Source organism: Mesoplodon bidens, assembly GCF_964165515.1.
Source record: "Mesoplodon bidens genome assembly, chromosome: 13".
NCBI classification, from domain to species: domain Eukaryota; kingdom Metazoa; phylum Chordata; class Mammalia; order Artiodactyla; family Ziphiidae; genus Mesoplodon; species Mesoplodon bidens.
Window position 1 is genome coordinate 50646998 of NC_138169.1, and position 23408 is coordinate 50670405.

Here is a 23408-nt window from a genome sequence, read left to right on the forward strand (position 1 = left end):
GGGAAGGGACAGGGAAGCTTTCTGGAGGAGGTAACTGCTAAGCTGAGTGCTGAGGGATAAGAGAACTCTCCAAGCTGTAGCAGACAAGGAACGAGCTCGCCACGTTGTGGGAAATGAAATGTTGTGTTGGACACAACTTATTTGAAAGGAGACATTAGGCCAGAAATTTAAATGGGAATTAAGAAGCAGTCTTCCATATCCAGGACATAGTTCTGCGGTAAAGCCAGGATGCCAAGTCTCCATCCTTTCATCAGGATCTGCTCCTCAAGAAGTGGTGAGGCTTGGTGAATGAGGATTCCAGAAAAGCCAGGGCACATCCTCCCAGACACCTTTCTCCTTCCCGGCAGCCTCATGACCAGCTTGGACCATGACTCCTGTGCAGCCCTGGGCAGACAGCCCAATATCCCTGGGCCTCAGTCTCCTTCCTGGTTAAGATTGGAGCAGTGGTGCTCCCCAATTAGGAGCTGTTTTTCTGGGTTCTTCTCCCAGCTCTTGTAAAATGCAGATCCTGCTAGGCACCTAAATGAGTTCGTGCTGGTCTCAGCATTGTGTATAGGTAACAGGAAGTGTTTGCCCATGGTGAGGGTGTATGTAGACAGAATGGGGTTGGGCCCTTCCTTACAGAGGGACCTGCACATGGGGTGGGAGGGAGAGGAAGCAGTGCCTGGCTTAGAGCTTTGCTTCTGGCCCCGCCAGTCCCCATTTACTCTGATTTAAAAGACAAAACAGAAGCTATAGTTTCTGGAATGATCCTGGGTCACAGACTCTTCAGAAATGGAAGGTACCTCACCACTCATCACTCCCACCCTTGATTTAGTCCAGTCAATTTCTGTTCTTTTCCATTAGATCCAATGACTTAGACGGGAACAAAGCAGTAGTTTAAATAAATATCATATCTGGCAAAGCCATGAAGCATTTTCCGCCTAGTTGTTGGTTCTTGCTCAATTACTTGTGAAGCATGTAAGTCGCGCAAGCCTCACTGCTGGGTGTGGTGATGGCAGTGAAAGGTAGTTTAGAAGAAATGTGTCCACCCAGTCTTCTCCTTTAGAGAGAGTGTATTGGCCCGGGTTCTCCAGAGACACAGAACCAGTTGGATGTGTGTATACATGGAGAGAGAGAGATTTATTTTAGGGAATTGGCTCACGTGATAGTGGGGCTGGCAAGACTGCAGTGTGAAGGGCAGGCCAGCAGGCTGGAGATCCAGGGAAGAGCTGAGGTTCCAGCTTGAGTCCAAAGGCAGCCTGAAGGCAGCATTTTCTCTTCCAGGGCCCTCCATCTTTTTCTCTGAAGGCCTTCAACTGACTGGATGAGTCCCACGCATATTATGGAGAGTAAAGTGCTTTACTCAAAGTTCACTGGTTTAAATGTTAATCTCATCTAAAAAATACTCTCACAGTGACTTCTAGACTGCTGTTTGACTAAATATCTGGGCACTGTGGCCACCAGGTTGCACACAGAGTGAACCGCCACGGAGCAGTCCTGGCACGGTCATTTCGGCGTTCTCGTGGTACATCCAGGCAGAGTCCCTGTGCTCCGTCTCACCCTCCTCAGGTAGCTCCAGGCCAGCCTTCTGCCAGAGGAAGCAGGGGCTGAAAGGACCCCTGGGCCTGGATGGAGGGGCCTGGCTCACTGTCCTCGCTGCCTCCTGGTAGTCATGCAGTTTCTCCTCTTGGACTTCAGGTTCCGCAGGCGTAAAGTGGACATGCTGCTCTACCCGCCTCACAGGAGCGTCGTGAGCGTTAAATGGAAATACCGTTTGCATCCCGTTAAGTGCAGTCATTGCGCTGTCAGGAGAAGCCAGCATTCCTGACTTGGAGCGGGGCAGAGAGGGTCCCTCACGCTGATGGGTGGGGTGGGGAGGTGGGGACTTCCCTCATGGACCGAGGCAACATGCGGAGGAGCATCCACCCTCAAGAACGAGCCTGAGCTCTGCCTGCGGGAAATTAACTCCCAACCCAGAGCTCCTAAATTGAGCTTTTTGCTCTTTGAAAATTACTATATATTCTTTCCAAAAATTCCAAAATTTCAGAGTAAAAACTTCCCCTCCTTCATCACTCCTTCCCCAAATCCACACCCTTCTCCAAAGGAGGCAACTGTTAACTCCTTGGCATGAATCATTTCACACCCCTTCTCACTGATTTCTTTTGTCACTACAAAAATGGGGTTTGTCTATGGTTTTGTGATTTTTAAAATTCACTTAGCAATATACCATATGTGCTTTTTCGTGTCTATATCTGACTTTTTGTATAGTGGATTGTTTTTTCCCTATTCACTAAATTAGAGAAAAAAGATAAAGAAGAAAAAAAGGTAAATTAAAAGGCTTCTTACAAAATAAAAGATGAACCTCACTGTAGACCTAGGACATCAGCTGTCTGAGAGAGCGCCCACAGTGTTCTCTGCGGAGGGCCCTGGCCAGGCAGTGCTACCACGAGGGCTGTCTTTGCCCCCAGACCCTCTGACGCCTTCCCTCCCTGGAGTTCTGCCTTGCCTTCCTCCTCTGCCCCTGTAGCCGTGTTTGCCTCTGAGGCTGAGCCACACATTGGCCCTCCGCCACTCCATAAGCAAAGAAATAGCTGCATCGAATTTCAGAGAGAATGGTAATGAGTGGGTACACTTCGGGTATTGTTTCTTTAACAAAACCTTCCAGGCAGGCAAGCAAGGAGTTTGGGGGAATTGTGCTAGTGTGTGCTTTGGGGACACTTCACTTTCAAGGTCTGGTATTGAAAAGACCAGAAACTCTCTTATCTTTATCTCTAGTTAGCAGTTTCCTCCCCAGTTGTTATTAGGGGAGAAATCGGTCACCAAGGCCTCAGCTGGATCCCTGAAAAAAGCCCTTGCAGTATTCCGCATTGCAAAAGCCCAGGACATTGCTGGGAAGATCCGAGGCTCTGAGTCCCCCCGGCTGGTGGAGGTGACTCATCTTCCTGACCCCAGCAGAGGAGACCGGCATGTTTGGTGCATATTGTGCGCCTGTCAGCACTCAGCATCCTGTTGGCCAGGAAAACGCTGCCCCTTCCCGGGAAAGCCTTTGTCTGCAGTTGGAACACAAGCACCAGTGGACAGAGGCCACGGAGTCATGGAAGAAAACCAGGTTGAATCCAGGGGCTCCGTGTTCGTAGTGGGAAGAGAGATGCCCCCATTTTCCCACCGAATCCTGTCACCAAAACAAGTAGGCAACTTGGCCTACTTTTATTCTTGAGGGTTTCCCGGCCCATTATTACAACAAACAGTGGTAGCAGACATGGTGGATACCAAGGAAGGCATAAAGCAAGAATGGTTTGGAAGAGGTCCAGTGAGTGGTTTCTATCGCCCCCTCCCCACCTGGAGGAGCTCGCTCATCAGAATCCTCCCCAACCCCTCCCCTGGCCTCAGCCACGGATCACTTATTTACTTAGCTAGTGATTTACCCCTTCCCTTGCTCCATAAAAAAGTTGAGACAGCTTATAAAAATACACAGAATAAAGGATGGACTAAATGACCACGGTAAGTAAGGAAGAAGACAAGGAAAATAGCTGATAGAGCGGCAATAAGATGAGCACACGGGAATGTCTGTCAGACGATGCTTTTCAGTTACCACAAGTGGGCTGCAAATTGGGACCTGAGAGTCCTAGAAGCCAAAGAAAAGAGACAGAATAATCAGGCAGAAGGTGCATATCGGCAAGTCAGAAAAAGATCCGCCTTTTTAATGTAGAGACCAGGGAGAGGTGAGGAATCACAGTTCACGGTTTGCATGTGGGCCAGGGACTGAGTTAAATGTTCTTCTGACATTTTCTCATTTGATCCTGGCAATCATGTCAGATGGATACTATTATGACACTCATTTTACAGATAAGAAAACTGAGAATTTGAGAGTAAGTTAGTAGTTTGCCCAAGACCAGAGAGTTAGTCAGTTGTAGAAATGAAATTCAAACCTAGGCTATCAGGCTCCATGTCTGGGTGCCAAACTAGGAGGCTAACCTTGCAGGGCATTGGGGGCCCCTCAGGGCTATTTCTGCAACAGATGCAACAGGGATTTCTGTAGGACTGTGTCTCCTCACTTCTTTCAATACAATTCCTAAATATAGGCACAGAAGCATGAATGTAGTTAAAATTCTGTGAAAGCAGTTCCTTCAACTAAAACAGTTTGTCCAGGTGCTTAGTTCTTTGAAGACCTAATTTTCTTCTCTGTATAGATGTATAAACATTGCAGATTCTATCAGGAAGTAGATCAACAGGTATTTTCTCAAACCACAGTCATTTTAATGCATCCCAAACCCACTCTAGTACGTTTTATTTATTCCTCAGAAGGAACTAGAAGCTGATGTCTTTAGTCTCTCTACTCCCACGCCTACCCCTACATGGGAAATACTCTTATAGCCCTCCAGGACAACGGAACTCACAACGAAGACCTCTCTTAACCAACGTCTTGAGGACAACTTCACCTGACGTGTTGTTCTTTTCTTCCAACCTATTCTTTGTGAAATGCTTTGGGAATTGGGTATTCCCTCTAAGACCATGTACCATTCAGCAGCATTTCTCAAACTTTCAGCTTCCATAAGCCCCTTTATGCTCATGCAGACCACCAATTTTAGGTAAAAATTCATCACAATTTTTAGTAATAAAAACATCATATTCTAAAAAAAACCTTTTTATTATGAAGAAATTCAAACACCTATGAAAGTAGAACAGTGTAATGAACCTCTGTGTACCCATCACTCAGTTTCAACAGTTACTGGCCAATCTTGTTTCAGCACTACTCACACCGACTTCCTCTTTCTCATATTATCCTGAAGCAAATCCCAGATAGCACATCATTCCATCCATAAATATTTCAGTATGTGTTTCTAAAAGATATGAATCCTCTCTTTTAACATGACAACACCATTATCACAACTAAAAGTATTCATAAGAGTTCCTAAAAATCATCAAATTTCCAATTGTTTCAAAAATGTTTTAATTTCTTTTCGTTTGAATCAGGATCCAAATAAGGCTTGCACATTCCTACCAGATAGAACATTATTTTAAATATCACTAATCATTTCATGCATTTGCAAGAGGACATCATTTTCAGTCTCTTCCCAAGGTATCTGTCCTCTTTGTTCTGGTTTCTTTACTCTGTACTCCAGCAGTTTCTTTCCTTACCTTTTGTTTTTGCTAAGTTAAGCATTCCCAACTCGCAGTTATAGGTTGCTGGAAACAGCATCAAGTATCTGGTATTGCTTTCTGATGGCCATGGATTCAGAAGTGAGACATTTCTCATTGAAAATACTTTTAGCCCAATTACAAAACACATTCAAAATCCAGATGGATGCGTGCTTTAACTTGGGAGATGGGGACAAAATGGGTCCTTCTCATCCACACAGACTGCCCTCAGCTCTCGAAAGCATTTGTCCAACATTACAGGTAGTTAGTTCTAAACTGTTCCCAATAGTAGATTGCTTTCTTCCTATTAAAGACAAGTATCAGATATTGGGAAAGAGTCAAACTCCACTCAGAGCAGATTGGACCTCAGTTTGGTTTTATGAAAACAATCTGGTTTTTCAACTGTTTTCCCTTTTAAAGGACCGAGTTCATCCTTTGGATACTACAGGTCAGCGTCAGAAATGACAAGGTATCTCAGACAAATCACCAGTGGATGTGCCGTGACGGGCAAAGTCAAGTTCATCCAAAGTTGTGGAAAGGCCCTCTGAGAGCAGAGGGGAAAGCAGAGGGGTGGGGGTCGGACTGTTGGAAAGAGCACCTAAGAGGACACTGAAAACATCCAGACAGGAAGTGAGGTCAGGCAGGAACAGAGCTGAAAGAAGAGAAAGTATCAGTGTGAGAAAAAGGGGGCTTGGGTCGGATTGAACATGAGGGATGAATATGGAGCAGGGAGGAATCTTCAGTGACATTTGTGTTTCTGACTCCAGTGCTGGGGAGCTGTGTAAAAAGGAATCCTAAATAGACACACACACAGGCCTGCACACGCGCACACACACACACACACACACACACACACACGAACCCCCTTCCAAACTGCCCATGAGCCTGGGTGTACAGAGCCAGCTGATCTGTGAATTAGAAAACATACCCCCCTGGGCTTCCCTGGTGGCGCAGTGGTTGAGTCCGCCTGCCGATACAGGGGACACGGGTTTGTGCCTCGATCTGGGAAGATCCCACATGCCGCGGAGTGGCTGGGCCCGTGAGCCGTGGCCGCTGAGCCTGCGCGTCCGGAGCCTGTGCTCTGCAACAGGAGAGGCCACAGCAGTGAGAGGCCCGCGTACCGCAAAAAAAAAAAAAAAAAAGAAAACATACCCCACGGGAAATATTCTCTTTGTAGTTGCAGCAAGGGTCTCAACACTGGCTGCACATCAGCATCATCTGGGGAGTTTAAAAAATACTATGCCCGGCAGCACAGCCCCTGCCCCCTCCCAGCTCAGGCCAGTTGAATCCGAATCCCTGTGTATTTTGACACCTCCCTCTACACCCCTCTGTCTCCTTGCAGAGGTGATGCTAACATACAGCGGGGCTGAGAACCGCTGGACCAGGCATGCACAGCGAGGGCTGTTTCAGCACCAAATTACCTGCCTGTTCAGAACCTGTAGGACTCCTTCTTGGAGCTGCTCACAGCTCGAAGCTTAGTTTGGCTCAGGCTGGATCCCTGTTGCTTGGAGTGAGAGAAGTGACCTGACCTTCAGAACTCAGCTCTCTGGCCAAAATAAGGGCTGGCAAGGAAGGCCTGGCAGGGGAAAAGGAAAGAAGGGAGCCAGGTGTCCAGCACACGTGCTTCCCCTCTGCCTGCGGAAGGCGGCGGTCTCAACCTCCTGTGCGTCACAGGCACGCTGGGATACTTGTCAAATGCAGATGCCTGGGCCCCACTCCCTCCATTGATTAGAAGGTGTAGGGTGTGGCCCAGGAATCTGCATTTTAACAGGTCCCAGGTGACTCTGACGGAGGGCTCTGGTGCACACCCACCCCCCTCAAACCCTGAGAGGCCTGCAGGGGTCTGTGGGAACCCCCGATGGCTGTGTGCCAGGCAGGGATCCTTGTTCCTCCTGGCCCTGGCCCAGGGGAGTCTGAAATTAGGACTGAGGTAGCGGCCACCAAGCAGTGTTAGAAATGATTACAATTTCCATTTCTAGAAATGGTTAGGGTCGTGAGGCATGGTCCAAACGGGGGGTCTTCCCGGAAGAGAAGTGCACCTGCCCCAAGTGTTCTTTGTGTCACAGAAGGTGGAAGCAAGGCAAGAAGGGCCCTCGACTCCCTCGCTCCATGGGGGTTTCCTAGGCTGAGTGCAGGCAGGGGACGCAGGAGCGAGAGTGGGAACCCAGGAAGCAGCCTCTGGTCCTGCAGAGAACTTCCGTGTCAGCAGTGGGTTTCAAAGTACGGTTCCTGGGGCCAGCAACATCAGAATCATTTGTTAGAAATGCAAATTCTCAGGCCCCACCCCCGATCTCTGGATCAGACCCTTGGGGGATGGGCCCGTCTGTGTTACAGCGGGGCCTGGGGTGGTTCTGTTAGCGCTGAGGCTTGAGGACCCCACGCCGCAGGCTCCAGTGCTTCAGTGCTCACGGGCTTAGAGAAGGTCCTCGCTCTCCTGGCCATCACCCCAGTCCCTTTCCGTGGGGAGGGAGAAGCCACACCACACCCCTCCCACTCTCCCCACCAGCTACTGGGAAGGGGCTGAATGACACACGGGCTGCTGCACCTACCCGGAGGACAGGAAAAGCCAGGTTCCCGGCAGCCGGCAGCTGCCACCTGCCCAGCAGGCTGGCCCCCAGCTGACTCTCGGCTTTGTTTTTCTGTTCTCTGTGCCCAGAGGGGTGCAGGAGGGGCTTTCCCTCAGAAAGCAAAGGCACCTGGGGGCCTAGCCCACCCAAAGCACAGGCAGCTCTGGCCCAGAAGCCCCAGGGTCTGGTTCCACTGTCGCCCCCCAGAGACCTGTGGGAATGGGGCTCAGAGAAGCTTGGAGTACGTCTCCTTCTCCTGGCCCATGAGCGCCTCCTCTTCTCGGAGGATGGAAGGCAGGCCCTGTTCTGGAGCAGACAGCATCCTGTACCAGGACAGACATCCTGCACCAGGACAGACATCCTGCTTGGAAGGGGTGACGATGGTCATACCCCACACCTCCAGAAAGAGGCCGGGGCTGCTGTTTTAGTCAGCTCGGGCTGCTCTATATGCCACAGACCACTCAGTGGCTTAACTAACAGACGTATCTCTCTGGGTTCTGGAGGCTGGGAAGGGAAGAGAGGCTGATTCAGAGGCCAAGGCCCAGAATGAGGACTGACCCAGTGTGACAGGGTGAGTTCCTCAGCTCTCTCTTCTCCAGCCCCAATTCTGGACCTCTTCCACGCATTCCGATCAGGGACAAATTTGAACATGCTCAGAGAGGGAGTCCCCGGGATCAGGAATAATTCAGCCTCATTGTCAGGACTCACTGTCGAGTCTTTAAACATGTTACAAGAGTCCATAGCTTTGAAGCAAAAGTTCGAGGACTTACTTGGGTTAAATTAAAAGCACAATTTTATATTTTCTTGTCAAACAACTTTACTTGGGGCAACAACTGAAGTATAATTTAATTCAACAGGAAATATCACACTTGGAGGGAAAACAAAAAAACCTCCTTAAATTAAAGCCAAACATTCTTTCCAAGGTCCAACACTGACATTTCCAGATTGACAGAATGAGTTTGTTTCCATAAAACAAAATCTTGACTCCAAAGTCTGCCTTTCAAACAGTTTTCCACTTCATGCTCCGTTTCTCCGGGCTCAGGGAACGATGCTCGTGGCCTTCCTCAGGGCCAGATAGCCCGTGACCACGTCGGACGGCAGCCGCCGAATGTAGGAAAACTCTTCGATGGTGCTGAAGCGCAGCTTGCTCTGGGGGTCAGTGTAGCTGGCCTGGGTGAGAAACAGGCACAGAGAAGGGCAGAAAGTTGTGGTCGGAGTTGAGCCTTCAGATCAAGATAAAAATTATTTTTCTGTTTTACTGAAACTGAAAAATGTCTTCGTCATGTCTGACTCTGTCACCAAGAATGCTAAATCGCTCACCTTGGCAAAGACACATTAGTCTTCCCAGACGTGAGAAAGGCTTCAGGGTATGGACAGGAGGAAGGGGGAATAACCACATCAGACACCGGGACTCTTCTGGTTGGTGCCTCAGGGCTACCAGCAACAGGTCCAAACTGAATTCATGCTGATCATCCCTCCCTGATCCCTGCCTTCAGACTCCACCTGCTTCAAACAAATGCTCTGGATCTGTCACCCAAGGCCGGGGGGGGGCACCCCACCCCCACACCACCTACTCCCAGTGCGCTCCCCTCTTGCTCCCCCTCACCACCCCCAGGTCACTTCCATGGCTCCCTGGGCTACCCTGCAGTGCCGGACTGGCCACCCACCCTCCTCCACTGGAAAGGGCTGCCATCCGACACCTGCAGCCAGGGGCATCTTTACAACCTGCAGCTCCGATCATGTCTTTCCTCATGAAACCTCTCAAGGGCCCAAGTCCGCAGCACAGCTCCTCAGGCCCTGCCTGGGCCCCTCCTTCCGAGCCTCTGCATCAGCCACGTGTCCCCACCGTCCGGTTCCAACCACCCCGGCTCTAAGCGCCTCCCTCCCGTCCTGCCCATTTGCCCTTTCCTTGCCCAGTAACCACCTGCTCATCCCTCAGGACTCAGCCCCCGAAGTCGCATCATCGGGGAAGCTTTATCTGCCCCCACAGGCAGTCAGGATCCTATCCTCACGTTCACCTCAGCACCCCTATCTCCGGTGGAATGCTTATCTCTGTTGCTCTTACATTTATTATCTGTGTGACTCTTTGCCTGAAGTCTAGGCTGTGAGTCTCCACGAGGCAAGAACCCTGTGGCTTACTTATCACTGGATCCTGGCTGTACTGTCTCCTAGTGAGATGCAGAGCACACAGTGGGCCTTCAGCTACCATGAATGAGGGATGAGTGAATGAACAAACAAATGAACGATGGGGAGAGTCACAGAAAAGAACTTGTTCCCCACTGATATATCAAAATTCTCTTTTGGTCTGTTCTCCCCATGTGCAGAGTGGAGAAAATATTCACTTACTATCTACCTCAAGGCACATGGCTCCTACACATTTTGAAACAGAAAACATGAGGGTGAGTCATTTGGAGCTCCTTTAAAAAAATTATAAAAGATGCCATTAACGTCTAGACAGAGAACAGCCAGTTACTCAGGTGTGGATTGTCTGCGCCAGTGCTGGTCGTCTCTGCATGGACCCAGACGCGCTGTGATCTAAGGAGGGAGGGAGGCTTGGTGAAGAAGCAACAAGCTGAAGGGAACTTAGTCATGGGTTTCTCATGCTCTAAAAAGTCTTCAGTTCCATCACTGGGGCTCTCCCTAAGGTATTTGAGGTCTGTGTGTCAGGAAAATGAGATTATTCCTAAAAAGCTAAGATTAATTAAAGTTCTATATAAAACAAAACTTTGATCCTTTGGCTTAATCTAGATATTGCCTTTCTGTACCACATTTCCTTTCATGCCACTCATATAAAGGAAGGCTTAACTAGAAAAACAGCAGCAGGTCCCTTCCGAGGGCTCCTGGCCATGAGGCAGTTAGATGTACTAACTGGCAGGGGAGCTGCCCTGCAGTTCCGAGCAGGGGTGCAGGCATGTGCATCTGGCTTTGATTATCTGGCCTCCATGGATGAACCAGCCCTGGCCTGGTTCCATCTCTGTGGCTGCCTCACTCCCACCACCAAACTGTGCCAAGCCCGCCCGCCCAAGTTCAGGCCTCACTGCCAAGAAGGCTGCTGAACAAATAATGCAGAATACAGAGAACTGTTGCACTAACAAAGAGGTCAAACAAAAACTTGCATGGACCAGACCTGACCCAGTATTCTGAACAGAGGGAAGGAGGCTGGGTGACACCTCAGAGATGAACAAGTAAAGAACTGGACTCCTGCGGTCTGCCCTTCTCTGGGCTCCGTCCCTCCAGCCTGAATGAAGCAAAGGCCCCCTGCCCAGAGGGCAGGCAGCAAACGGCTTTTAATGCCTCCCTTGTTACAGGGGGACAGGCAGTATATGCTGCTCCTCCATCTCACCCAGAGCCGCAGTACTTTCCACAGCCTTGTAACAAGGGCTAAACACAGGTGTGACCCTGCATCCCTTCCGGCCAGGCCCCAGCACAGGGGAAATGGCCACTGGCTGGAACAGATGGGTCAGTGTAAACATGAGCCCGGCTTTATTTTTTAAATTTTTTAAATTTTTTATTTTTTTTGCGGTACTCGGGCCTCTCACTGTTGTGGCCTCTCCCGTTGCGGAGCACAGGCTCCGGACGCGCAGGCTCAGCGGCCATGGCTCACGGGCCCAGCCGCTCCACGGCATGTGGGATCTTCCCGGACCAGGGCACGAACCCGTGTCCCCTGCATCGGCAGGCAGACTCTCAACCACTGCGCCACCAGGGAAGCCCCCGGCTTTATTTTTTAATTACGTAAGTTTAATTTATACAAGTAACAGGTGAACATATTCTCCTCTAAAAAAAAGAAAACATTGCAAATAAGACTAAAGTCTTCTTTTACTACCATCTACCATCCAGAAGTCCTTTGTCTTCCCCTGAGGAAAGTGCTGCTAGGTGGGCACCCTTCCAGACCTTGTTTATATATATACCCTCACACACACATACAAACACACCAGAGAAGTGCCCAGTATTTTTTGTGACTGTGTACTGAGTTTTACTGAAGTGGTACCATGCTACTTATCCTGCTTTGCACCACATCTTGGAAGTTTACCCATGTTGTTACCTATACATCAAGCTCACAGAATAGTATGAACTCCCCAGCCCTACCCCACTGGTTGAACTTTATGTTGCTTCCAATATTTTGCTAACACATTTTCTCATAAGCATTTCTGCATGAAGCTCCTTTTACACAATATTTCTCTAGGGAGCTGGCTGGAAGGCAAATTGCTAGGTCGTAGGCCTCTACCTTTTTGTCTCGATAGGTAGTGCTAATCGTTTTCCTGAGAATGTGTACCAATGTGACTCCCACCTCAAGACAGCCATGTAAGAGGATGTCCATTGTCTACGTTGGTGACAAGGTATATAACCAAATGTCTTCATTTCTTTCCTACCTGATGAGTCTTTTTCCTAGTTATCATTGAGATTGAACATCTGCTCATTGGTCATCTGTATTTCCTCCTTGTAATTGTCTATTCATATTCTTTTAGCTGATTCTTCTATGGGATTGTCTTTCAATGATTTGGTAGAGTTCTTTGTTTATTCAGAATGTCTTAATTCTTACACACAGTGGGGCAAGAGGTTAGTTATGTATAACATGACAAGTCCTTTGCCAATGGCATAAAGGGGCCTGGAACAATGCTTCTCAAAATGATTTTCATGCCTCCTAATGTGTGAAAACCACTCCACTAGCAGATGAGCTGCCTGATAGTGGTAAGGATAAAGCTACATTCTAAGGGGCCACCCTCCAAGTCTGGCCATAAACCATGGCTTCTACAAGCTTAGCACAAAATGGTACAGGGAGAAATTTCCACTTTGGTCCATAACAGAATAACTTGTGCCAGATGAGCCCTCCTTCCATAAACAACTATTAAAATGGGTCAAATATATGAGGCAACTATTTTCAGGCAGTAGACAAGAGATAGCATAAGACTACAATATTTTTCTCAAATGGAAGTCCTCTCAGGGGACCTTTCGAAAAAGATACATGCCCATGAATGGACACAAAAAAGGAGAACCCAACACACAACACAGACACACACACACACAGACACACACACAAGTCACTTTATAGTGCTTCTACTCTCCCTATTTTTTAGGATCATTATATTTAAGGTCTATGTTAACAAGTCTGTAGTACTCTGAAGAGTGTGTGCTCTCTGGAGGAAAAGCTAAAACATATGACTAACTCAGAGAGGAAAACTAACATTATTTTCAAAAATATAATAAAAAATTTTTCCCAATATCATTAATTTAGTGTGTTACAGAAGTTGGAGTCACACATTTTCATAAAAAGGTAAAGCATTTAAATGATGTATATGAGCTTCAGAAAGTGAGGTTTCTCATTATTTCTAAAGTTATGAAAAGAAGCCCATCTTCCAAATTTAATAATAATGAAAAAGGATGAAGAAGGCGAGCAGAAAATTCCACACTTCATCCACATTCTGCAAACAAGGAAACGAGGTTCTCTGGGGTCGCTGAGGTTCAGGGACTTACCCAAGTCCCACTTGTCCAACTGCACTGCTGGTTTTCAAACTGTGTTCCCTAGAAGCACCGTAGGGGTCCCTGGGGTGGGGAGTGGGGGGAAGGGCAGAGGACCAGATCCACACGGGGTCACAGTGGGCAGGTGGGCTCCAGGGGATTCTGTAAAAGATTTCATTTGGAAAAGGGATCCTGATGCTTAAAAATAAATTTGAAAATCACTATCTTTACCATAGTGCCTCTTTAAAGAAGTTTAAATTTTTTTTTTTTAAAGTATTGGGTTGGCCAAAAAATTTGTTCAGGTTTGTCCATAAGATCTTACGGAAAAACCCAAACGAACTTTTTGGCCAACCCAATACAATCATCTCTAAATTGCAGGATTTTTTTTTAAACTTCAGCAATAAAAATGGGAAATTGTTGTTTCTTTCATGTTCTGTCATATAGTTAACAAGCAGAGGAAGGGAAACTAACACTCAGGTCTCCTGCTTTCGGGAGCAACCCTCGCTCCAGGCTGCCCACATGGATGCCCCAGGTTGCAGCCGCTCTTAAATAACTGAGTGAATGCTTCCGCACAAACCCATTACCTGTTCAGAGTACACGGTCTCTGGCAGGACCAGTGTCAATATCCAACACTTTCTAAATAGACAGTACCGTGAAATCTCCTTTTCAGTTCAATGTTGTAAGACATAGAGATGTAATTATACTCACAAGAAGACCTGAAACATCAGAATACTTCTTAGCTGGTTTAAAGGATGGAGGAGCATCAATACTGAAGTCTGGGGAAAAAAAGAAAAAAAGAAAATAACTAAACTGGCTTTAAAGCATTCAGATCCTTCCCCCCCGCCTTTTTTTCCCCCTAAAATACTGCTTGATAATATTCCTGAACTTTTTACTTTGTGATTCAGTACTCAGAGAATTCTCTGGGGAAATAATGCAGGATGTCATAGACCAAGTGCAGGCTCCAGATCCAGCTCTGCCCTGTCCCCAGAGACCCTCCACTCCAGCAGAACCACCGGAAAGCTCATCTGCCCACAAGCTACTTTCACTGTCTCCGGTTACATGGACTGATGTGATGAGATGCCAAACAACCCACTAAATGGATCTGAGCATCCGGACACCGGAATGTCCACACCCAGGCAACTGACTAGTTCACTTGTCACCTGTCTGAGTCACCCCCATGAAAGACGTGCAGTGGGGCAAGAGATGGAAGGAAGTTCGAATCTGTACTTTCCATGGAAGTTGAGCAGAACATATAACACAGACTTGGAAATACTGCAGCATACTACTGCTGCAGATTGAAATGTTAACAGTGACACTAAAAACCACACATCCATGACAACGCAAACACACAGATTCAACACAGAATATAGCTATGAGGAAATATACACATAATCTCCCTATATGGATGCCACTGTAAAATTCCCAAGCTAAAAATTGTTTCTACATGAATGCAAACACAATAATGTGGGTTTGTTATAAGAAAGTTCCTAGTCTGACATTATAAACACATCGGAGGTTCTAGACAGCTCACAGTTAGGATCATTCAGTTGCCATGGCAGTGCCCTTTCAGAAGCCAGAATCTGTTTCAGGTTCTTCCAGGTTCTATTCTTCTTGCCAGCCGCTGCGCCACCATGGCCAGAGTGCTCGAGGCGAAAGCATGGATTGGAAGAAACAGAAATCAGTGGAGATGATCATTTCAGTATCTGACATTTATGCATATTCATAACTGTAATAAACCCCTCATTCAATCAGCAGTCGGTGTACCCTAAGGCTTTTTTTAAAAGTATTACACCATACACTTTAATCTTACTTATAAAAAAACACAGCTTTTGGATTGTCAAAACATATGAGTTAGTTGGTGATGGAGTAGAAACAAAAGGTTATTTTTTTTTATATGCACATAGAAAATCACATCCTTTATTGGGTCTAACTTTATGGAATTCACTCATGAATTTCCTACTACTTTAAAATAAATTCACTACAGAGTTAGATTTAAACTCATGACCACATCTCCAAACTCGTTTCTAAGGGCCAGTCTCCACCTTGTAAATTACTGGTGCTCCAGGAAAACCCAAGGAAGCCTCAATCATGGCACAGCAAGCCTTCTGGAAAATTTTTTTTCTTTGTTGTCTTATGACGATGACAGAATAAAATGGAAGGAATACAAAAATCTGTCACAGGCACTGTTAACGCTGTATTTTCAAAGCTAATTAATGAAAAATAAACTTCAATGGTATAGTCTGAATCATGTAATTTATCCTACCCCTCAAGCACTCCTCTTTTAGTTAATTATTTCAAGCCTCATCTAAATCTTATGAAGAAGGAAGGTGAGCAATCATCGTGGAAGTGACCCACTCTCAAAATGGTCTCCGTTAATGAATTTCACAAAGGACACCAAAATCCTTGGGAATTAGCACACTGGGAGGTCAACAGAAAGGGCTTTCTTCTCCTGCCCCTACCCCTCCTACAACAGCCCACGGTGGAGGAGGTGGTGACTTGGGCTGATGGAGACGGGGCACCAGTGCTGCCTGGGCTGCAGGCCCAGCAAGATCAGGGGCCGAGGTATAGTTGTTTGGTTTTTTATTTCTAAAACACCTTAGATGCTTACCACAAAGTTGGGATCCTTAAATGGCAAAGGTTTGGCAGCTTTTTCAAGAGGTCCTGTGCTAAAATCAGAGGGCACCATTTTATTCTCACTCACGCCTTCCATGCTGATACCCTTAAAACATAATAAGAATAGTACGGGGTCAGTGTCATTTAGCTGAGCTTCCTAACTCAGCTCTCAACAAGATGTAAGATGACAGCACCGGACACGCGAGGGGAGACGGTGCACCCAGAGCCCCAGCAGGCAGCCTGCACTGGGGGAGAGCCTGGAAGCTGCACCCGCTGTGCAGAAGCCACAGCAGAGGCAGCCAGGACCCCAGCTGCCAGGCTTCCTGGCTCCCCTGAGTGCCAAGCACAGGTGTCTCACTACTACAAGGTGGGTGCTATTATCCCCAGTTTACACAGAAGAAAACTGAGGCTCAGATATACGGGTTCAAGGCCACACAGGGATTACCTCTGGATTCAAACCCAGGTGGAGGCAATTCCAAAGGCCTCACCATCTCCGTGACACCACATGGCCCCTACTCCTGCCCATCTTGTCAAATTGTGTCTTGAAACATTAAGACAAAAAAGGTCCAGCCGCTTTAAGGGTCTCATCAGCTGGGGAACCCAGGATGGAGCTGGTACGCGTAAGGGCACAACAGGATGTGGGCATTCTGAGCACGGAGAATAAAGGGAGAGCAGGCTGGGGGCCACGGTCAGCTGGCTGCGGCAGAGAGTGCCCTGACAAGCAGGCTAATGCACTTTAAAACAAAAAAACCTTTGAAGCCAAGAATCAGGAGGAAAAAAGACGCCAAAGGAAGAAATCACTTCTGATTTGTTATGCTACTTCCAACCTTCCCAGACCGCAACAAACTGTTTTTTTAATTGATATATAATTTATATACAGTGAAATGTGCAGATCTTAAGTGTAGGTTTCATGAGTTTTGCCAAATGCTTCCACTTGTGTAATCCAGGTCCCTAACGAGGCAGAATATTTCCATCATCTCAGAAAGTTCCCTCATGCCCCTTCCTAGTCAATACCTTCCAACCTCAGGCAGCCACTGTTCTGATTTCCACCATGTTACTTTGGCCTGTTCTAGAAATTTATATGAGCGGAATCCAACAGCATGTACTGTTTGCTGTGTTTGGCTTCTTTAGCTCAGCATAAAGTTTCTGAGGTTTGTCCATGTCGCTGCATAGATTGGTAGTTTGTTTCACAGAATTTGTATACCACTCAGCAGAGCGGTATTCCACTGTATGGATGCACCACAATGTGTCTGTCCATTTTCTTGTTGATGAAATGTGGGTCATTTTCAGTCTTCAGCTATTATAAATAAAGCTGCTGTGAACATTCTGTACAAGTCTTTATGTGGACATGTGTCTTTACTTCTCCTGGGTAAACACCTACTAGTGGAATGGGTTATAGGGTGAATAAACTTTATGAACAACTGACAGATCATTTCCCTAAATGGCTGCACTCTTTGACACTCCCAGCAGCAGTGTATGAGAGTTCTGGGGGGTGGGGGAGACAGGGACCACCCACCCTGCTGCAATAGTTCCCCAAACAGTTTCTTCTCACACACCTTCCGAGACTCCTCTCCAGGGTCTCTCCTGCGGGCCTGTGCTCCATCTCCTCTGCCCACAGCCCCTCTTCTATCTGGACTGCCCCTCACCTTATCCTCCCCCTATTCACAGTCTTTCCGAACTTTTCTCCCCTCCAAGGCCTAACTCTCTGAGAACTAAGACGCCTCCAATTTCTCATCCTTTTCCCACCATCTGTAGCCACGGTTCTCTCTCTCTTTCTTTTCCTATCCTCCCCTCCCTCCCCAGTCCTTCGCCTTTATCTGGCCCTTCCCCAGCTCTGGGGTTCAGGGGAGGGCCTCAGAAGCACACATCTTGCCCTCTCCGTTCTCTACAGCACACTCAGCGACACACTTCTAAATGTAAACTTGACGTAACTCCCCTATTTACAACTCATCAGTGCTTCCCACCGCCCCGGGAATTAGGCACAAGTCTGGCCCCCTGGCCTCCTCTCCAGCCTCCCCTCTTGCTCCCCCTCCCTCCTCTGTTTTGTATTTTCTGGTCCAGAATCCATGGAGTCATTCTCTGTAAGCATAAAGAGTTTCCATTTTTTTCCTTTTTTATTTACGCTCCACTAAGATTTCCATTGGGATTAGTCCATGCCAGTTTTACTTTTACAACAAAGATTAGATTTAGCATTTTGTACATAACCAACTTTTTAGTGCCCTTGTGATTTTTCCTTCATGGTCATAGTATTTCTGCACATACATGTGTCCTGGGAGACCCAATCTGATGAGGAAGATTTGATTTTTCCCATCACATTTAATCAGTAACCAACGTTAGCTTGAGTAGTTCTGGCCAGTTGTCAATGTTATTTAGTGTCGACTATTTGTAAGAGTAATATCATAAATTGGATACATGACTGATAGTTAGTATTTAAGTCTTGGTTAGTCACTGAAATAACAACAGCTTTGTGAAACAGGTAGGGAACGACAGACCAGAAGAAGGAGAGACACAGGAGAGAGGTGGGCAGAAGAGGGAAGGGACAGATTCCAAGAGTGAGCAGGCACAGGGGGTCAGAACAACCTGCTTCACCACCTGGCCCCGTCTTCCGAGCCCTGCATCTAACCCAGTGCCGGGCACAGAGTGAGCCCCAAATAATCACTGACTGATTAACTGATTGGAGTTAAGGAATAAGACAACGCAGCGTCACTCCATGCCAGCATCGGTCTTTGAGATGTGTATGCTCCGGAGTTCACTGTAAGGAATCGTCTCTGGATGGGATGCAGTGGCCAAACCCAAAGAAACACAGGAAGGATAATTCAGAAACGACTGGGCTTGGTTACCTATAGGGCACAAGGGAACAGGGTGGGAGGAAGGGGAGATGGGAAGGGACGAGAGAGGAGTAAACTTCTCCAAGTATAGTTATTTGCAAAGTTTTGACCTTTTGAACCATGTTAAAGTTTCACATACAAACAAACAAATAAATAAAACCAACCAGCAAGGATCGGGCAGCAGATAGAGAAAATGGAATACAAACAAAAACAGACCAATTTAACTGAGGTTTGAATGAATAACACAACCACACTGAAGGGGAGGAAGGGAGAGATAACGTTAGTGACGTGAACATAGTATTCTGACCATATAACCTAAGGTCAGAGGCAAAAAGAACCAGGAACAATTGGTAGGTTTGTTTCTCACAAGGGTACCGGTTAATAATTCTGAAACTACACACCTTCTAAGATGAGGCCAATAAGGAATGAGGGGCAGCTAGAATGAACCTTGTGCTATTGGATGGAAATCACAGGTTAGTAATAGGAATTCATGGTTTCTAACATATATACAGACAGATAAACACAGAAATGGATACAGAGGCATTAAGTGATCCAGGCTCAGTGTTTCCTGAAACTCATATCCAATGGCACTGGAAAGTCCAGATATCACCTACTGTTATGAAAACATAAAAAAACAATAACAGAAGACTGGGAACTTCAGAAAGAAAAGGGGAACAATGGAATGAGTGAAAAAATGGGGTAAATATAATAGACTATCATTAGCCTCATGAGTTTCTTAAATTCTTTATGATGTCAAAGCATGGGGGGCGCTTATACACACACACACCTACATTTCCTAGCTCTTCCGTGGAGATGGCTGGGAACAATAAACAATAGGGACACCAGGTATAGATCCTGGTTTCTAAATATTGTTCTCCAAGAACTAGTAATCTTTGAAGAAATGGCTGATTCCAGGGCTGGGGCAGGAAAGTACAAGATGAGCCTTGTGGTGCCAGAAAGTAAGAAAATGCTTGTATCAGTTTGCTAGAGCTGCCTAACAAAACACCACAGACTGGGTGGTTTAAATAACAGAAACTTATTTTCTTACAGTTCTGGAGACTAGAAGTTCAAGATCAAGGTGTCAGAAGGGTTGGGTTTTCCTGAGACCTGTCTCTCTCTCTCTTTTTTTAAATTGTTTTTTTTTTTTTTTTTTTTTTTTTTTTAAATTTTATTTATTTATTTATGTCTGTGTTGGGTCTTCGTTTCTGTGCGAGGGCTTTCTCTAGTTGTGGCAAGTGGGGGCCACTCCTCATCGCGGTGCACGGGCCTCTCACTATCGTGGCCTCTCTTGTTGCGGAGCACAGGCTCCAGACGCACAGGCTCAGTAATTGTGGCTCATGGGGCTAGCTGCTCCGCGGCATGTGGGATCTTCCCAGACCAGGGCTCGAACCCGTGTCCACTGCATTGGCAGGCAGATTCTCAACCACTGCGCCACCAGGGAAGCCCTTAAATTGTTTTTTAAAATTTTATTTTACTGAAGTATAGTTGATTTACAATGTTGGGTTAATTTCTGCAGTACAGCAAATTGACTCAATTATACATATATATACATTCTTTTTCATATTCTTTTCCACTACAGTTTATCACAGGATATTGAGTATAGTTCTCTGTGCTATACAGTAGGACCTTGTTTATCCATTCTATATATAATAGTTTGCACCTGCTAACCCCAAACTCCCAACCCACCCCCCCCACCCCCACCCTGGCAACCACAAGTCTGTTTTCTATGAGATTATCTCTTTGGCTTGTGGATGGCCATCTTCTCACTGTGTCCTCACGTGGCCTTTCCTCTGTATACACGCCCTCCCCACCCCACCCCTTTCCCCCTTCTTATAAGGACACCAGTCATACTGAATTAGGGTTCCACCCTTATGACCTCATTTAACCATAATTACCTCTTTAACGGCATTGTTTCTAAATACAGTAACATTCTGAGGCATACTGGGGGTTAGGACTTTAACATATGAACCTTGAAGGGACACAGTTCAAGTCCATTACAGCACTCGAAAAGTGATGGGCGTAAATTAAAGGACATACGAGTCAGTTTGAAGAGGTTCCCACTGGCCAAATCTGGACAATTTGCTCAACATCATGAGTCAGTAGGGAAATAGAAATCAAAACCACAATGAGATATCACTTCACACCCACTAGGATGGCTACACTCAAGGACATAATAATGTGTTGGTGAGGATGTGGAGAAACTAGAACCCTCATACACTGCTTGTGAGAATGTAAGAGGGTGCAATCACTTTGAAAAACAGTCTCCGGGCACTATTTACAATAGCCAGGGCATGGAAGCAACCTAAGTGTCCATCGAGAGATGAATGGATAAAGAAGATGTGGCACATATATACAATGGAATATTACTCAGCCATAAAAAGAAATGAAATTGAGTTATTTGTAGTGAGGTGGATGGACCTAGAGTCTGTCATACAGAGTGAAGTAGTCAGAAAGAGAAAAACAGATCCCGTATGCTAACACATATATATGGAATCTAAAAAAAACTATTTCTGATGAACCTAGGGGCAGGACAGGAATAAAGACGCAGACGTAGAGAATGGACTTGAGGACACGGGGGTGGGGGGGCAGGCGGGTAGAGGGTAAGCTGGGACGAAGCGAGAGAGTGGCATGGACATATATACACTACCAAATGTAAAACAGATAGCTAGTGGGAAGCAGCTGCATAGCACAGGGAGATCAGCTCGGTGCTCTGTGACCACCTAGAGGGTTGGGATAGGGAAGGTGGGAGGGAGACGCAAGAGGGAGGGGATATGGGGATATATGTATACATATAGCTGATTCACTTTGTTATAAAGCAGAAACTAACACAACATTGTAGAGCAATTATACTCCAATAAAGATGTAATACAAAAAACCCAGTCTGCTGGGTCCTCAAAATGCTAAACATAGAATTATCATATGACCCAAAAATTCAACTCCCAGGTATATACCGAAGAGAACTGAAAACATATGTCTATGCAAAAATCCATATATAAATAGTTATAGAAGCATTATTCATAATAGCTCAAAAGCATAAACAACCTAAATGTCCATCAGCTAATGAATGCATAAACAAACGGTGGCTTATCCATACGATGGAGTATTATTCAACTGTAAGAAGGAATGAAGTACTGATACATGCTACAACATGGATAAACCTTGAATATATTATGCTAACTGAAAGAAGCCAGACACAAAAAGCCACATATTGTATGATTTCACTTATCTGAGGTACCTAAAGTAGTCAGATTCATAGAGGTAGAAAGTAGATGAGGGGTTACAGGATCTGGCAGGACAGGGGAATGGGGAGTGACTGGTAATGGGGAGGGGGTTGCTTTGGGCGGTCATGGAAATATTCGACAATAAGATAGTAGTGATGGTTGCACAACTCAGTAAATTTACTATAAACCACTGAACTGTACATTCTAAAGGCGTGAATTTTATGGTGTACAAGTTATATCTCAATAAAGCTGTTACAAATAAACAAACAAATAAATGTATGAAAGACTAAATGAAGAAGGCTAGTAACGGATTGTAACCCAGAGAACAAAATGAGAATGGATGAATACAAACACTGATTATAAGAATGCAAAGGAAATGGGAGAGAAGAGAAAGCTCTTGCTCACAGCAGGATTCTAACTAATAACTGTAGAAGGAAAGAAGGAATTAGAAAATCACTGTTTGGCAACCACCACTATAATAACTGCTGCAGGCAGGAACCATCAACAGACACTAAAAGTGGCTGGCAAAAGTGTGAAGAGAAACAGGATATACACAGTCTCAAGACACTGATACTTTAATACAAACAGGAAAATAATAACTTCATAGTGGAGAAAACTGGCAGACACTAACTTACTAAGTGCTCACAGACACATCATCCGCAACGGGATGGATCGACATCAAGTTCCACGACATGAAGCACGGAGAAGGGAACAGCCTCCTTCTCTACTCCTGCCAAAAATGTATCACCCAAATCTAATCACAAGGAAATATCAGACAAGCCCGAACTGAGGAAAAGTCTACGAAACAATGAGCAGTGCTCTTCAGAAGTGTCATGGTCATGAAAGATAAAGACAGAAGAACTGTTCCACATGACAGGAGGCGAAAAAGACACAACAGCTAAGTGCAAAGTGTGAGCCTAGGCTGGATCCTGGACCAGACAAAGGACGAGAATAAGGTCTGTATATGAGGTATCAGTGTCGCTTCAACGTTCATTCCCCAAAGTTGACCACTGTACTGCTGTTATATATGTATGAGAATGCCTTTGGTTTTAGGAAATCCACACTAAAATATTTAGAGGATTAAAAACATACAGTGGCCATGTGAGACCCTCCCCCGCACACAGCCAGCCGCCAACCTAACAGCGAATGAGCCACGGGCCCTGGGGAGGAAGCAATGGCTGGCGTGCAGATGGAGAAGAGTGACAGGGACCCGCTCTGTCAAGAGGTGGTGGCACAGTGCTGAAGGGGGAAGCCCAGGCCCACTGGCTGGGAGGCCTGTGAGGTGAGCAGGCCACCTGCCAGTGTCAGAAGAAGGATAGGGGCTGTTTTCCCCAGGAATCCGACAGTTCACAAGGGCACAGCAAGACACCGGCGAGGTGCAGGCCGGTGGGTGGGGGCTGCCAGGAGGCTGGGCCTACAGGGCAGCCTAAGTTAAGGGAGAGAGAGAAAAACAACCCTGCTAACTCTGCAGTGAGCATCACGTCAGAGCAGAAAAGCCAAGCCAGCCAGGGCCAACTCAGGAAAAACAGGTGGAATGTGAAAGAGGTTTCCCGGGGCCAGATTCACTGTAAGTTTCAACTTCATTTGAGTTTTTCATAAAG

The 23408-nt window shown here is 46.4% G+C and overlaps 1 protein-coding gene across 1 annotated transcript in view; it reads right to left on the reverse strand.

The window, feature by feature from the left end:
• Positions 1–8493: 8493 nt before the first annotated feature.
• INO80C (INO80 complex subunit C) overlaps positions 8494–23408 on the reverse strand; it is a gene marked incomplete at its 5' end in the record, with an annotated part of 30912 nt that continues 15997 nt past the window's right edge. The window contains 4 exons of the mRNA XM_081251854.1: positions 8494–8858; positions 13854–13921; positions 14677–14788; positions 15754–15864. Of these exons, the coding sequence (XP_081107980.1) occupies positions 8727–8858; positions 13854–13921; positions 14677–14788; positions 15754–15864 (423 nt within the window). The 3' untranslated portion in view covers positions 8494–8726. The remainder of the gene's footprint in view (positions 8859–13853; positions 13922–14676; positions 14789–15753; positions 15865–23408) is intronic.